Source organism: Heliangelus exortis, chromosome 12 (genome assembly GCF_036169615.1).
Source record: "Heliangelus exortis chromosome 12, bHelExo1.hap1, whole genome shotgun sequence".
NCBI classification, from domain to species: Eukaryota; Metazoa; Chordata; class Aves; order Apodiformes; family Trochilidae; genus Heliangelus; species Heliangelus exortis.
This window is the reverse complement of record NC_092433.1, coordinates 1,199,034-1,212,294: the sequence shown is the minus strand read 5'-3', so window position 1 is coordinate 1,212,294 and position 13,261 is coordinate 1,199,034. Positions and strand designations below refer to the sequence as shown.

The following is a 13,261-nucleotide window of genomic DNA, read 5'->3' as shown; positions in this document are numbered from 1 at the left end:
CTGTCTAGAGACCTGGTGTCCAAAAATGAATTAATACTGAAAATGGGGCAATGAAATTCACTGTTTGAGCTCTGTTCAGATTGCAGATTTTAAGGAAACATTTAAAAAAATTCACCTTCTTCTGACATTATGAAATTCTAAATACTATTCTCAAAGTTTCAATTAGCCATTAAGGTTCCATGGCAGGCTGTTGTTTGGGAGTTAACCTGGGAGCCTGCTTGCTGCGGGGTGGAATCTGTTAATTGTTCTGTTCCTGTTAAATTGCTGTGTGCTCATCAGTGCTGCATGAACAGCAGGATGAGGCTGTCTGCAAGTGGACACTGCTCCTCACCTTCATTATGACCTTTCTTCTGCCCAGGGTTTCTGACTGCCATGAGCAGTGGAGGGAGAATTGGAATGGGCTGCCCAGGGAAGGGGTGGATTCTCCATCCCTGGAGATATTTCCAAAGAGCCTGGATGTGGCACTCAGTGCCATGGGCTGGGAACCACGGGGGGAGTGGAGCAAGGGTTGGACTTGATGATCTCAGGGGTCCTTCCCAACCCAAATGGTTCTGTGATTCTGATTCTCTTGCAGGCAGCCCTGTGCTTTTCACAGATACAAAATCAATAGGCACAATTTTGAAAGAGGGGCTGGAGAAGCTCCAATCAGTGAAACAATGGCTTGAAGTGTTATTTTGCAAACTGTTAATTAAGGAGGTTTGTTCCTTTTTTTGTTGTTTTGGGTTTTTTATTTGGTTTGGTCTTTTTTGTTTTTATTTATTTTTGTTTTGGCTTTGCTACTTTTTTGGGGTTTTTTTCCCATACAGAGTGAAAACCACTCTGCCTGTAGTGTGATTTAGAGATGCAGAAGCAAAAAAAAATTGCTTTGTTTTCCCTGTGCTTGGCACTGTTTCCATTAAAGTAGGTGGCCCTTGGCAATCTATTTAAGCAAGATTTGTTCAGGTCAGATGGACTTCTTTTTGAAAATAGGAAAGAGCATGTAGTGCAGCGTGCTTCAAAGCAATACTGTAATGCTTGGGGGAAAAAAATTCTTTTTTTTTTCACCTAGTAGTACTGCACTGATAAATTGACTCAGAACTGCAGCTTGAGATTTATTTTCAGTCACATAGGGCATGTTTTTAAAACATGGCTTGTGAGAGAACATTGCTTGGGCAGAAGCACTAAGAGCCTGTAGTATCAGCAGTAACATTGCTGCTCTTGCCACTGTATTAAATGCTTTTTTTTTTTTTTTTTTTTTTTTTTTTTTTTTTTTTTTTTAAAACCCTATGTTTTGTTTAGTCCAGTTTGTCCTTTTTGTTAGGTGAAATAAATTTGGGGTATTACTGAGTCAAGTTTCTCTCCCTAGGTCCCTGTAAATGCTCACTGCAGGTAAAGGAAGGGGACCAGGTTTTTTAAAAGTTACATTGATTGGTATTCTCTCCCTTTATGTCATTAGTGAGTGTAACTGGCTCATTAACCCCTCTGCTTTTTAGCATTGGATTGCCCCAAAGGATTTGTTTTATGCTGTCAAAGTTAAGCAGGTGAGAGAAACCCAGGGTAGTCAACATCTCCCTGAGCAGAAGCTGCCTGTGCTCTGTGTACCAGCCTGGCCTGAGCTGTTTCTCATGCAGCCAGGACTCCAGGGGCAATACTGAACAGAATCCCTGGATCTGGAGTTCCAGAGTGCAATGAAAATACTTGTGCAGGGGCAGCTCAGGTCTGAAAGCCAGAGAGGTATCAGTGTTTCTTCTTACTGGGTTATCCTGACTCACCCTTGCTGCTGAGATGGAAAAGGAGACTTATTTCAACTTGATAAATAACTGGTTTGGGTCTGGTTTTGGAGAAAAGCTAAGGAATTCCATGGTGTTATGCTTGTGTGGGCACTATAAAATACACAGTAGCTCTGGGAGTGGTGTTTGTGGGGCCAGCTTATGGCAAACTAGCAGTAGAGATGGTTGTGTCAGCACAACTGCTTCCAAGAATAGGATGCCCCCACTTCCACTGTCATGGTATTTTGCCCTCAAATGAAGAACCTAGAATGGAGACTTGACCTTTTTGTGTCTTAATGATGGCCATATATGTGCCAGCTGTTATCCTGACAAAGCTGTTTGATCTTAAAAATGTCTCAGCCATTTGAGTTCAGAGGAATTTATACAAAAGTTTGTGTGGAGAGAAAAACCAGTATAGGGTCAATGAACGTAGCATTTCTCATGACAAAGGGACTCTTCCTACATACAGATTTTTATACAGTATAAATTTAGTGTCATTTATTAAAACAGTTCATAAGAAAAGAATAATTTTTATATATATAAAGAGGGTACTGTGTTGTTCTTATATATCCAGCAATTGATTTTAAAATTAGTTTTTCTTTTTGGAAGGTCAGTGGCCTTAGAACAGGCAAAGAGGAAGCAGTTGGGGTGTGGGTGGTTGTAAACAATACAATATCTTGCTAATTACTGATATACAACCCCAGTGTGCTCTGTTCTGCAGACAAGTTCTGTGTTCTGCAGACAGAACTTGTCTGCTCCATGCAAAGTGTGTCCTGCAAGGAAGGGGCTGCAGTGGAGCAAATACATTAAAAAAACCTGTCCTAGTGGTGCTTGTGGCTTTTCAGAGCCTCTTGTAGATGTAAGATAATGGTGGAGAGACAAAGGAAGTCTTTGGGGACAGCATTTAGTCATTGTTTGACAAAGATCCACTTGCTGTGTCCCTGTATCTGTTCCCAGATTTCCACAGAGTACAATCGAGATGTAACTCACTGTCTGAAGTGCAGCTGTGGAAAGGGAGGGAATTTTCATGATTCAGTCATACTAACTATGAAGTAATTGTATTAAGTCATCAGAAAGTTATTAGAGTCTGGCTTGCTAAGTGGTAAACAAGGCTGCTGAAAGAAAATCCAAGGTGCTCAGATCCTGCTTTTGTTGTAATCCAGAGTTTGTTGGGAAACAAAATGCAGGCTGTGATACAGCAGCAGCAGGGGTTATCCCTATCCTGATCTCTCTCCTTTCCTTCCTTTCCTTCCTTTCCTTCCTTTCCTTCCTTTCCTTCCTTTCCTTCCTTTCCTTCCTTTCCTTCCTTTCCTTCCTTTCCTTCCTTTCCTTCCTTTCCTTCCTTTCCTTCCTTTCCTTCCTTTCCTTCCTTTCCTTCCTTTCCTTCCTTTCCTTCCTTTCCTTCCTTTCCTTCCTTTCCTTCCTTTCCTTCCTTTCCTTCCTTTCCTTCCTTTCCTTCCTTTCCTTCCTTTCCTTCCTTTCCTTCCTTTCCTTCCTTTCCTTCCTTTCCTTCCTTTCCTTCCTTTCCTTCCTTTCCTTCCTTTCCTTCCTTTCCTTCCTTTCCTTCCTTTCCTTCCTTTCCTTCCTTTCCTTCCTTTCCTTCCTTTCCTTCCTTTCCTTCCTTTCCTTCCTTTCCTTCCTTTCCTTCCTTTCCTTCCTTTCCTTCCTTTCCTTCCTTTCCTTGCTTTCCTTGCTTTCCTTCCTTTCCTTCCTTTCCTTCCTTTCCTTCCTTTCCTTATCCCCTCCCCTCCCCTCCCCTGGATCCTTTTCTCTCCCCAGAGGTTCTGCCTGTAGTTTAATGCAAGTTACAGATGGCAACTTCATTAAAAACATTTGCTCTAGAGACTTGTGATTCATGCAGTCCTGGTGCAAGTCAGGGTGCTGTGTATGAAGCACTACTTGAAAATACTGCTGGTAGCTTATGGAACAACAGCTTGGAGTGGGGCATCCTGAGTGATCCCAGCTTGGTGCCAGGAGCTGTGCTGAGCCTGACTGCACTGGGGCAGGAGCTGCCCCTGCAGACTGAGCTGGGTGAGAACTGGTAGCACTACGGCATTAGCACATCCTGCTCTGGGAGAAGAAGGGTTAAGATGTGGGGACTTAAAGTCTAGAATCACAATGTAGAGCTTCCTACATCCCTCAGTTGTGTGGGGTCCTGCAGCTGATGAGTGTTGGAGTGTTGCAGGCAGCAGAGGGAAGGCTGCTGCTCCCAAATCCACGGCTGATGTTCCTTGGAGTTGGACTTGGGGTGGATTTCATCCCATCACTTGTACCACGTGGGCCTTTGGAGCTGTCAGGCACAGCTCCAGCTCAGCCACACTCCAGAAAGGGTTCAGTGCCTGTGAAGGGAAAAATCTCTTTTTTATCCAGCCCCTGTAATGCTCCTCTATGATATTGTTTAATATTACAGCATTTTCCTTTCTTTCAAGGCCTTTTCTATGAAGAAGTAACACTTCTATAATCAAAATGTAAACAAAATCTTTCATACACCTTTGTCACTTAGGACGTGGCATTGTTAATTTAGGCAGATCATTCCTTTGGGATTTAGTTCATTAAAAGTCTTTGAAACTCTAAGGCAGTGGTTTTGAGATGATTGTATCTCGTTAGGACTTGCTAGTGTAAACTAAGCACTTGGCACGTCCCAGAGGTATGGCACCAAGTGAAAATAGGCCACTAAAGCTGAGAGTAGAAATTCAGACAAAGCTTTCATCTCCTGCTCTACATCTAGATTAGTTGTGGCCAAATTAAATCAGTAGGAGACCTCTAATCTTTGAAAGCTATACTAACTTCTTTACTATTTCTTTGATATTTTTGACTAATGCTATTTTAACTGTAAATTCTTCTAAGTCTGCCAGATTTGTGATATCTAGTGCTGAAGTCCCATAAAAGTCTGACAGAGTTGCATCTGCCTGGGAAACATCATCACCACTGGAAATAGTGAACCAAAACTTTAAAATGCACCTCTAATATTAGAGTAAGAAATATGAGTAAGAAAATAAATGAGCCTCCAACAGACTTGTAACAGAAGAGGGAAGGCTTTAATTAGCAAGAGAAACTTGTTCTTAAGGTTAATGAAAATATGTGGTTTGTGGACATTTCTGATGAGGGAAGCCTAACATGGATTTGCTTTACTTGGGACATGAAACCCTGAGAGCTTTCAAGGATCTGAAATAAATTCAGCAAATTATTGGTTCAAAGTTTGCTCTTTGTTCTCTTTTTCTGTAACTCCTTAGAGCCACCACAGCTTCTCCAGATAGCAACATTTCACTTGCTGTTTTCTATTAAGAAATGCAGATTTTTTTTCTTTTTCTAAAATTAGCTTTCATTAAGCAGTCTTAATCTATGATATAAGAAGCTATGTTTGATGTCCCAATATATATTTTTTTTTTTTAAAAGTGACTTAGAACTATTAATTGAGATACAGCTTTGCTACTTTCTTTGCCTAAGTGTGGTCTGTAGACAAAACTGCAGAAGAGGCAGGAAGGGCTCTGTATGCTTCTAATGTAAGTCCAGCTGGTTTATTGTTCATTTTGTGCTCCTGGAAGTGTGCTTCAACTTTCCAGTCCCTTGGCATAGGGAGAATTACTGCAATTGGACCTTGAGTTCAGATATTCCTGCAGGATGTCTGAGTTCAGCCATCCCACAGAGTCTGACATCCCTCTGCCCTCCTAAAGCTGGGGCAGTGAGGTGCTGCTTTGGTTCCTCAGCTCTTCCTTTTTTCAGCTTGAGGGAGGTTTGGTGAAACAAGTTCAAGCTTGTTTCATTAGCATCTGAAAATACAAACACAGCACACAGAAAACCTTTCAAAACCTGCCAGCCGAGGTGGCCAGCACACAGGTTTTGCTGGGAAGCATTGAGCATCTCTGGGGGCAGCTTGTGGGGACACTTTAGGTGGCAATGACCCTTCTCAGAGCCAGGCTTGGCTCTACCAGCCCATCTGGAGGTGAAAGATGAGAGCTACCTAAAAGTTTATTGGCAGCCTTGGGAGGTTGAAATGTTTTCTTTGTTGACACTGAAGGACATGGAACTCTGCCAAGCCTTTGGATTGTTGGATATGGAAAGCAGCTGGAGTTGAACTGCTCTTAGCAAGCAATTCAGTGCAGGAGCAGGGAGACAGCAGTAGTAACTTTACACAGTGCCATCCCTAGCACTGCCTTGAAGTTTGGGTCAGTGTTTCCATCTGGATTACCATGAGCAGAGATGCAGAGCCCAGGCCCAGCCATCCCAGTGCTGCTGGAGGATGAGGGCTCCAAGGAAGAAATGAGGCTGGGAATGCACAGAGAGAGTGAGATCCCCTCTTCTGCTCCTGGAGCTCAGGAATGGCTCAGTTTTATAGGTGAAGAGATCACTGTTTGGAAATGAGACCATTAACAGTAAATTATTTAATCCAGTTTTACAATGGGCTACTTCAGATGTATTTAAAAAGTTTTTCTCTGCTCTCAGTCTTTTCTCAAGGCTCCTTCCAGTCCTCCCATGCAGAAGGAGTTGTCTTTTTGAGGACATCACACTGCAATGTATTCAAAGAAGACATTTGGAGAATATGTTTTGGATTTGACTCTGCATTGGATCAAATGTTTAGACAGATAGTTAGCAAATAATGCAATAAATAATAGGATATTGTAGCAAGACAATGCTGATAAAATAGTTACAAGAGATTTAAACAGCTCCAGGATATGCTATAGTAACTGAGTCACAGTTCAGGTCTCCCTAGTATTGTGCAGAAAAGAAATCCATGACAGAGCATCTCTTTGTTCTCTGGTGTTGCAATAAACCCATCCTTAAAGTCATAGTTTCATAAAGATTTTACAGGATGGTTTGCAAAAAACCCCATAAATCCTTTGTGAGTACATTAGTAGGGTGGTGCTGCAGCATTAGTCACAGACATAGGTATCCACAGTAAGATGCTGTGTCATGAAATAGGTGTTTGGATAATGAGAGGTAAAAAAAATAAATGCATGAAGCATTAAATCTAATCCTAGAATTAGTAATAATTTTGAGCAAACTTAAGTTTTGACTCTCAATTTATAGCAATTACATTCTCCCATCTGATTTTACATCTTTACTGCAGCCTGGAGGTTGAACTACCCCATCACCTCCTGAGCTGGGTGGAGTGGGAAGTAACAGAAATGATGCTGCTGACACAGCTTTGGTTGCAGGGTCAGCTCTGGCTGGGGACATGGGGGCTCAACTCAGGCCAGGCTCAGCAGTTCCCAGGACATAGGAGGCAACAAGCTACCTGAGATGTTTTTTTTTTTTTCCAATTATTCTTTTTCACAGTATCAGATTTTATGTAACTTTAAATGCTGGGGTGTACTAGAATGGTAGGCACTAAGGAGCAGCTTTTGGCAGTTGTGGTTTGGGTATGTGGGCAGGCAGCATCCAAACTGGTCCTGAGGAAATCCCTGTGATTTCCAGCAACCCCTGCTGCTCAGAGGGTTCCTTGCAGAACTTCTGGGGAAAACTGAGTGGATGAAAAGGCTTCAGACAAGCCCTGCAGCAGCAGGAGCAGTGAGTGGTCTATGGCCTTTGGAGCAGAGCAAATCACTTTTGGATCACAGTCTTTTCCTGGGCAGGATCTGTGTAGCAGGAATATTCTCTAGGTTGAGAAGCTGGTTTTGTCAGGCAGAGCAACACTCAATGGGACTTTATGGCTGTCAGTTCTCCACACAGTAGTGAGAGTATTTTTAAAATGCTGTATGGTTTGCTTTGCAGGAAGCTGTGACTTTACAGATAGCTGCAAGCTGAGCCAGGCAGGGCCTTGGGTTCCACCTCCCCCTTCTCCCTGTGCTCAGGGCTTGCTCAGGTCAGGGCAGAGGAGGAAGCCACTGAACTGCTACTAAACTGCTGAAGCATCAGGAGTCACAGAAAGGTTTGGGCTCACCCTCAGGTCAGCTCACTTCTTCTGTACACCTAAGGAACTGTAAAACACCATCTGTGAGAACACATGCAGTGTACATGTGTCTGTCTTCAGCTACACAAATACCAGTTTTTTTATGGGTAACAGAAAAATCTGAGCAAAGCAGGATGCACTAGCTTCTTCCTGCAGAAAAAAATCCTGCCAAGTATATGAAATAGTGTGGCACCCAGTTTAACCTTGCAGCTTGCAAGCATACACATTTATTTAACAAGAAGATGCTAAGAGCAAACTGAATGTGCAGCTTGCTAAACAGCCAATAAATCCAGGTTATATCTGCCTTCCCCAGTCAGGAAACAAGGGAGCTATTTTTAAATCTGGCCTTCCTGTACACAGTGAAATAGGATGATTTTTCTTCTGCTAGACAGAGCACGACAATGCTTTCACATTGAATAATGACCTCGTTCTGTTGTTCTGAATTAAATGGCCAGGACTGGACAGAAACCATTCTTTCTTCAAAAAAGACCAGCTCCAATGATTTCTCCAGGCACTGACCTCTGCCAAGATTAGGACATCCAGGGAGGAAGAGAGGCAAAACAACCTGAATGGTGGCGAGTTTTCACTTGGGAAGGGAAAAAATTACAGCTAAGAACTCCTAATTTGTTTGATTCAATGGCCTTTTGCAATTTTAACTGTTAAATGGTTTGGATGGTCTGCCTGGCTGCTCTTTTTCACAAAGGCAAGAGGTCTTTGATTGCAGTTGTTCAGAAGAAGTTAAGATGTAAATTGATGTCAGCCTTCAGCTACCTGCAGTGCTCCTTCCCCTGTGGCCCTGCAGACACAGAGCCAACCCTTGTTCAGGCAGGGAAAAGGGGATGTAGCAGCTTTTCATTTGCATTGTTCTCATCAAATAAAATTTACTTTGGCTTCTTGGTGTACTGGGAAGTAGTGCTTTTTTCTTCATCACTAAAAACAAGACAAGTTTATATAGTGTAATTTCTACCTGACACGAGTGAGCTATAATTTAAATTTATTGGTCTTAAGAGTTGCAGGGGATTCTGCATTTGTGTTCAGAAGGTGCCAGATTCAAGTCTTGGTGTATGCTCCTGCCAAAAAATTTGCCTCTTAGCTTTCTGTTGTGTTGCTCCTGGATATTCCTGCTGCACACTCACAAGAGGGCTGGGACCATTGCTGGCATTCTTATATCTAACCACAACTGAAGATCACTGAAGGAATCTGAATTTGTGTGCCAGAGGGTGAAGCTCCTGTGAGTAGGCTGCTGGACAGATGAAAACAGGCATAGATACCATAACCTAATTAATTGATTGATTGATTGATTGATAGGCTGCCTCTGTCATGAGCTGGCCTTTTTTTTTTTTTTGAGCTGATACTACAACTGTTTGGAAAACAGGTCACAGGTAGGGCTGATACAAAATCTGGATCTTATTTTTAAAATCAACAGTATTGCCTACTTGTCTGTCTCTGAGGATACTTCTGCTAATGTGTTCAAAGGCATTTTTCACTTTAATTTATTTGATTATTTACAGAAGGGGCTTGGAGGAAAATAATGTTGGGAAAAAGAGAGCTAAATACAGTGAGCCCTTTACATAGCTGGATATGTGCTAGCTCAATTTTTTAAACTATTTTTGTATATTTATGAAAGATCTGAAGAACATATTACTCAAACATATTGACCTCTTTTATCTGTTCTGAAAAAATAATGGTGATTTTTTTTTTTCTATTCAAAGTCTTACATAAGTCTGAGAGCTGAGGAGAGGGAATATTTTATGTCCACTACAGTTTCCATTTCTTTCTACCTAGGATCCTGAATTTTATTTGAGCTTTAACTCGGTGTCTCTCTCCAAAAGGATTAATTAGAACACATTTCCCAATTATTGCACTGGACATAAAGAAAAGGGCATAAAGAAAAGCTGTGTTGAAAAGCAACAGCAAATATATGTCTGTTGGCTTTTCATCAGGAAAACTTGTCTGTTGCTTCCAGCCAGTGAGACAACAGAGGTGTGAATGCTGCATCCCTGGTTGCTCATGAGCTTCTCCTTGAGTCAAGGCTGAGAATTTGGAAGAGGGGCAAGAAAACAAAACCTGATCATTGTGTCATTGAATTTGCTTCCTCTAATTTCATTCCAGAGGGTTGTGGGGGATGAGTCTTGAATAGCAGTGGAGCAAGGGTTGGACTTGATGATCTCAGAGGTCCCTTCCAACCCAGCCGATTCTATGATTCTGTGATTAATGGATTAATGCACAGAAAGAAGGATAAAATGTTGAAATTTAATTGTAGCTAACCCAAATCATGATCATTTTGGGCGTTTGTTTGGTTTCCAGGTGAATCAGAATGTGGAGATGCAAAGGGCCCGGCTGCGAGATGACATTAAGGAGTACAAGTTCCGAGAAGCACGTTTGCTGCAAGACTACACTGAGCTTGAAGAAGAAAACATCTGTCTCCAGAAACAAGTGTCTGTCCTGAAGCAAAACCAGGCAAGTTTTTCAACACAGTGAGCATTGCTTGTAGCACTGGTTAATTCCTGTGCACGGTTCTGTCTTGGTTGAACATCCATCTGCTTGCTTTCTATGTTTGTCCTGCTTTTGAGACTCTAGGCAGTATCTTTTAGAATGAGGAGTTGTCCCAAAATGTTTAAATAATTTCTGAATCTATACACAGTCATTGTTTATACTTTGACCTTCACATCCTTTTATGTTGGAAGTGAAGTCTCTACCAGTCTTCCTTATTACTTGATTTAGGTTTTTTGCTCCACAATTTTTTCAGTGCCTCTGCAACACTTCATCCATCCATCCTGTTCTACACTATTTGTATCTGGGTGTATTTCTGAATGGATGTTTTTATTGCTACCTAGTGTCTAAATTGTCTCCAGTTCTGTATTCCTTATAGCTACTTTAATTAAACGTGGACTACTGTTATGTTAGTTCTGTACTGTCAGGCCTGGGTGACTGTTTATCTGAAAAGTCACCTTTGATTGCACAGCTCAGCTATTTTTAGAATTTTACAAAACTACATTTTCGGAACAATTCAAGAATTTCTCTGAGTTGTCATTTGCAGAGGTAATTAGATTTGAAGTGGTCTTTGGCACTCTTTACTTATCTTCAGTCATCAATTGCAGACTTGCTATTTTTATTCTTCAGGTACCTGTCAGTCTCATTGTATAAATAAAACTCAAGGTTCAATTGAGAAGATGGTATAATATTCCTGAAATGTAAGTTCTTATACCCATCTCTTATAGTGGGTACATAGCAAAAATTGATTATAGGGTATGAATGAAATCTCCTTCAGTGTTCTGGATGAAAACTGCCCTACCAAATGAGGTACTTGGGATATTGACTGCATTCCATGTATCTCAGCTCAAACTTCCTGCCAGTGTTTATCATCTTGGCCTCACTGATGTGCCCAGAAGGGGTTCCAGGTTGGACCTGTTCTTATCTGAGTGTAGTTGGTCTCATTGTGCTGTGTTGGGTGCTCTGACATCATGTGGTAGAGATTGTGGGGCTGTTATGCTCCAGATGGAGACTGGAAGAGACAGTCATCTGGTAAAATCCAACCTTTAGAGTTGGTTACTTTTTTTTTTTTAACCTTTTTTTTCTTCACTCATTGTATTTAGTTCCCAGCTCCAGGTTCCAACACACTGAAGATTGCTGTCACTCTGCAATGAGCAAAGTTTAACCTCAGATGCTATCTTGTGCATTGCTAGTAATTACTGACTGCTGTGTTTGTGTTCTGGAACCTTTGAAAATAGACTGCAATCCTAAATAGTTGAGCTCAGTGGACATACAGAAACAAGAGCTAATTCTTCTCATGGCAATGGATTATTTAATTTTCTACTTTGTCCTAATCCTACTTGATGGATGTTATTAAGCTTTAATTATCCCACTGACATAACCAGAAAAAGCCATCAAGTTTTCCCAGCCTTAACTTGCAAAACTAAATTAACATGATTGGTTCCTGGTTTTTAAATCAGGTGTGGTTCAGCACTACCAAATTGGTCTATGTTTGCATCTAAAATTCCTTTAGCAGTTGGTAAATAGGTTCATATACCATGTAGTATGTTTTCCTTTCTTTCAAGGTAAGGAAAGGGTGTTCTATAGGTTTGTTTTTTCCACCTGAAGGGACTACAAATTTTACAGTAATAATTGGCATTTGGTGTTTGATTACAAGAGAGGGTCAACAAAAGTGCCATTTTACAGGTAAAAATGTAGAGCATATCATCAAGTATATACATATCATCAGCACCATGACTGTGAAGTGTAGAGCCTGAACTGTAGTGCCTTCAAGATGTGTGGGGATTATGATGACAGAACTGATCAAACATTCCATTTTGGATGTGTAAAACCAGCAGAGTTTGATGAGCTAGGTGCATCCCAACAGTTTTAAGCCAAGTGTTATATATTGTGTCAGCAGTGTCAGGAGCACAGGTTTGCAGTCTCAAGTTTTGGAAGCGTTGAAGTTGAACCTGTGGGAAGGTTGGCCAGGGAATTTGTTAATCAAACAAAGAGTTTGCATAATGTGCTAGGAAAGCCTGTTTGTGATGCCTCTGTATCTCACTCTGTCTCTCCCACCTCTCTTAATTAAACTGGAACAGGTCAGCTCATTTGAAGGTTAGCTTAAAAATTCTGTTTTGTGGTCTCTGTGAAGGTAAATTATGTAAAGAGTGTTTACAGTCACATTGCCAAAACCTGACTCCAGAACTGAAAGAATTACTCAGTCCTCTCTACATTTTGTGAAACCCAGCATTCAAAAATAAAGCTACTTGGTGCTTTCCTGGCAGAACTTTTCATTAGGTTTTCCTCCCCCCCTCCGTTTGTATATCTCCAGGTGGAGTTTGAAGGCCTGAAACATGAAATCAAAAGGCTTGAAGAAGAAACAGAATTCCTGAACAGCCAGCTGGAAGATGCCATCCGGCTGAAGGAGATCTCTGAACGGCAGCTGGAGGAGGCCTTGGAGACCCTGAAGACAGAGAGGGAGCAGAAGAACAACCTCCGTAAGGAGCTCTCTCACTACATGAACATCAACGACTCCATGTACAACAGTCACCTGAACATCTCCTTGGATGGACTCAAGTTCAGTGATGAAGCCACAGAGCCCAATAACGATGAGATAATCAATGGCTTTGAACAAAACTGTCTCAGCAAACTCAGCAATGGCAAGAATAATACATCAACACCCAAGAAAAATGAAAGCTTCCCTCCAGCTCCGAGTCTGGTTTCAGATCTTCTGAGTGAGTTAAACATTTCTGAAATCCAGAAGCTGAAACAACAGCTTGTACAGGTAAATGGGGTTCTTGTACAAATGTGGGCTTCCAAATAGTTGTTAGAGTTCATGGAAATTTCAGTCTTTTCAATATGTCATGTGGCCACTATGGAGTATGAACTATATTTGCAAAGGCTCTGACTAAGAATTTGAGGATATTAAATGCTGGTCAGTGCATCTTCTGTGCAGTCAGTGCTTTGTCTACTTCATTATGTCACTAGCAGGAAAGATAACATATTGTTAATAAATTGATAGTCATTATTGTTAATAAATTGATAGTCATTCCAAGTTATCTTAATGAGAAGTAGTTTTGTACTCCATTTTAGTATTTTCTGTACTTAGTTTGAAGAACAGGAACTTTTAATCAATACCAATCATCTC

General features: G+C 41.2%; 1 protein-coding gene across 4 annotated transcripts in view; it reads left to right on the top strand.

The window, feature by feature from the left end:
* The window catches only part of BICD2 (BICD cargo adaptor 2), an 86,920-nt gene that overhangs the window by 57,568 nt on the left and 16,091 nt on the right, over nt 1-13,261 (top strand). For all 4 annotated transcript variants that reach the window (XM_071755394.1, XM_071755393.1, XM_071755396.1 and 1 more), the window contains exons 3-4: nt 9,946-10,098; nt 12,446-12,898. In XM_071755394.1, coding sequence (XP_071611495.1) covers nt 9,946-10,098; nt 12,446-12,898 — 606 coding nt within the window. The remainder of the gene's footprint in view (nt 1-9,945; nt 10,099-12,445; nt 12,899-13,261) is intronic.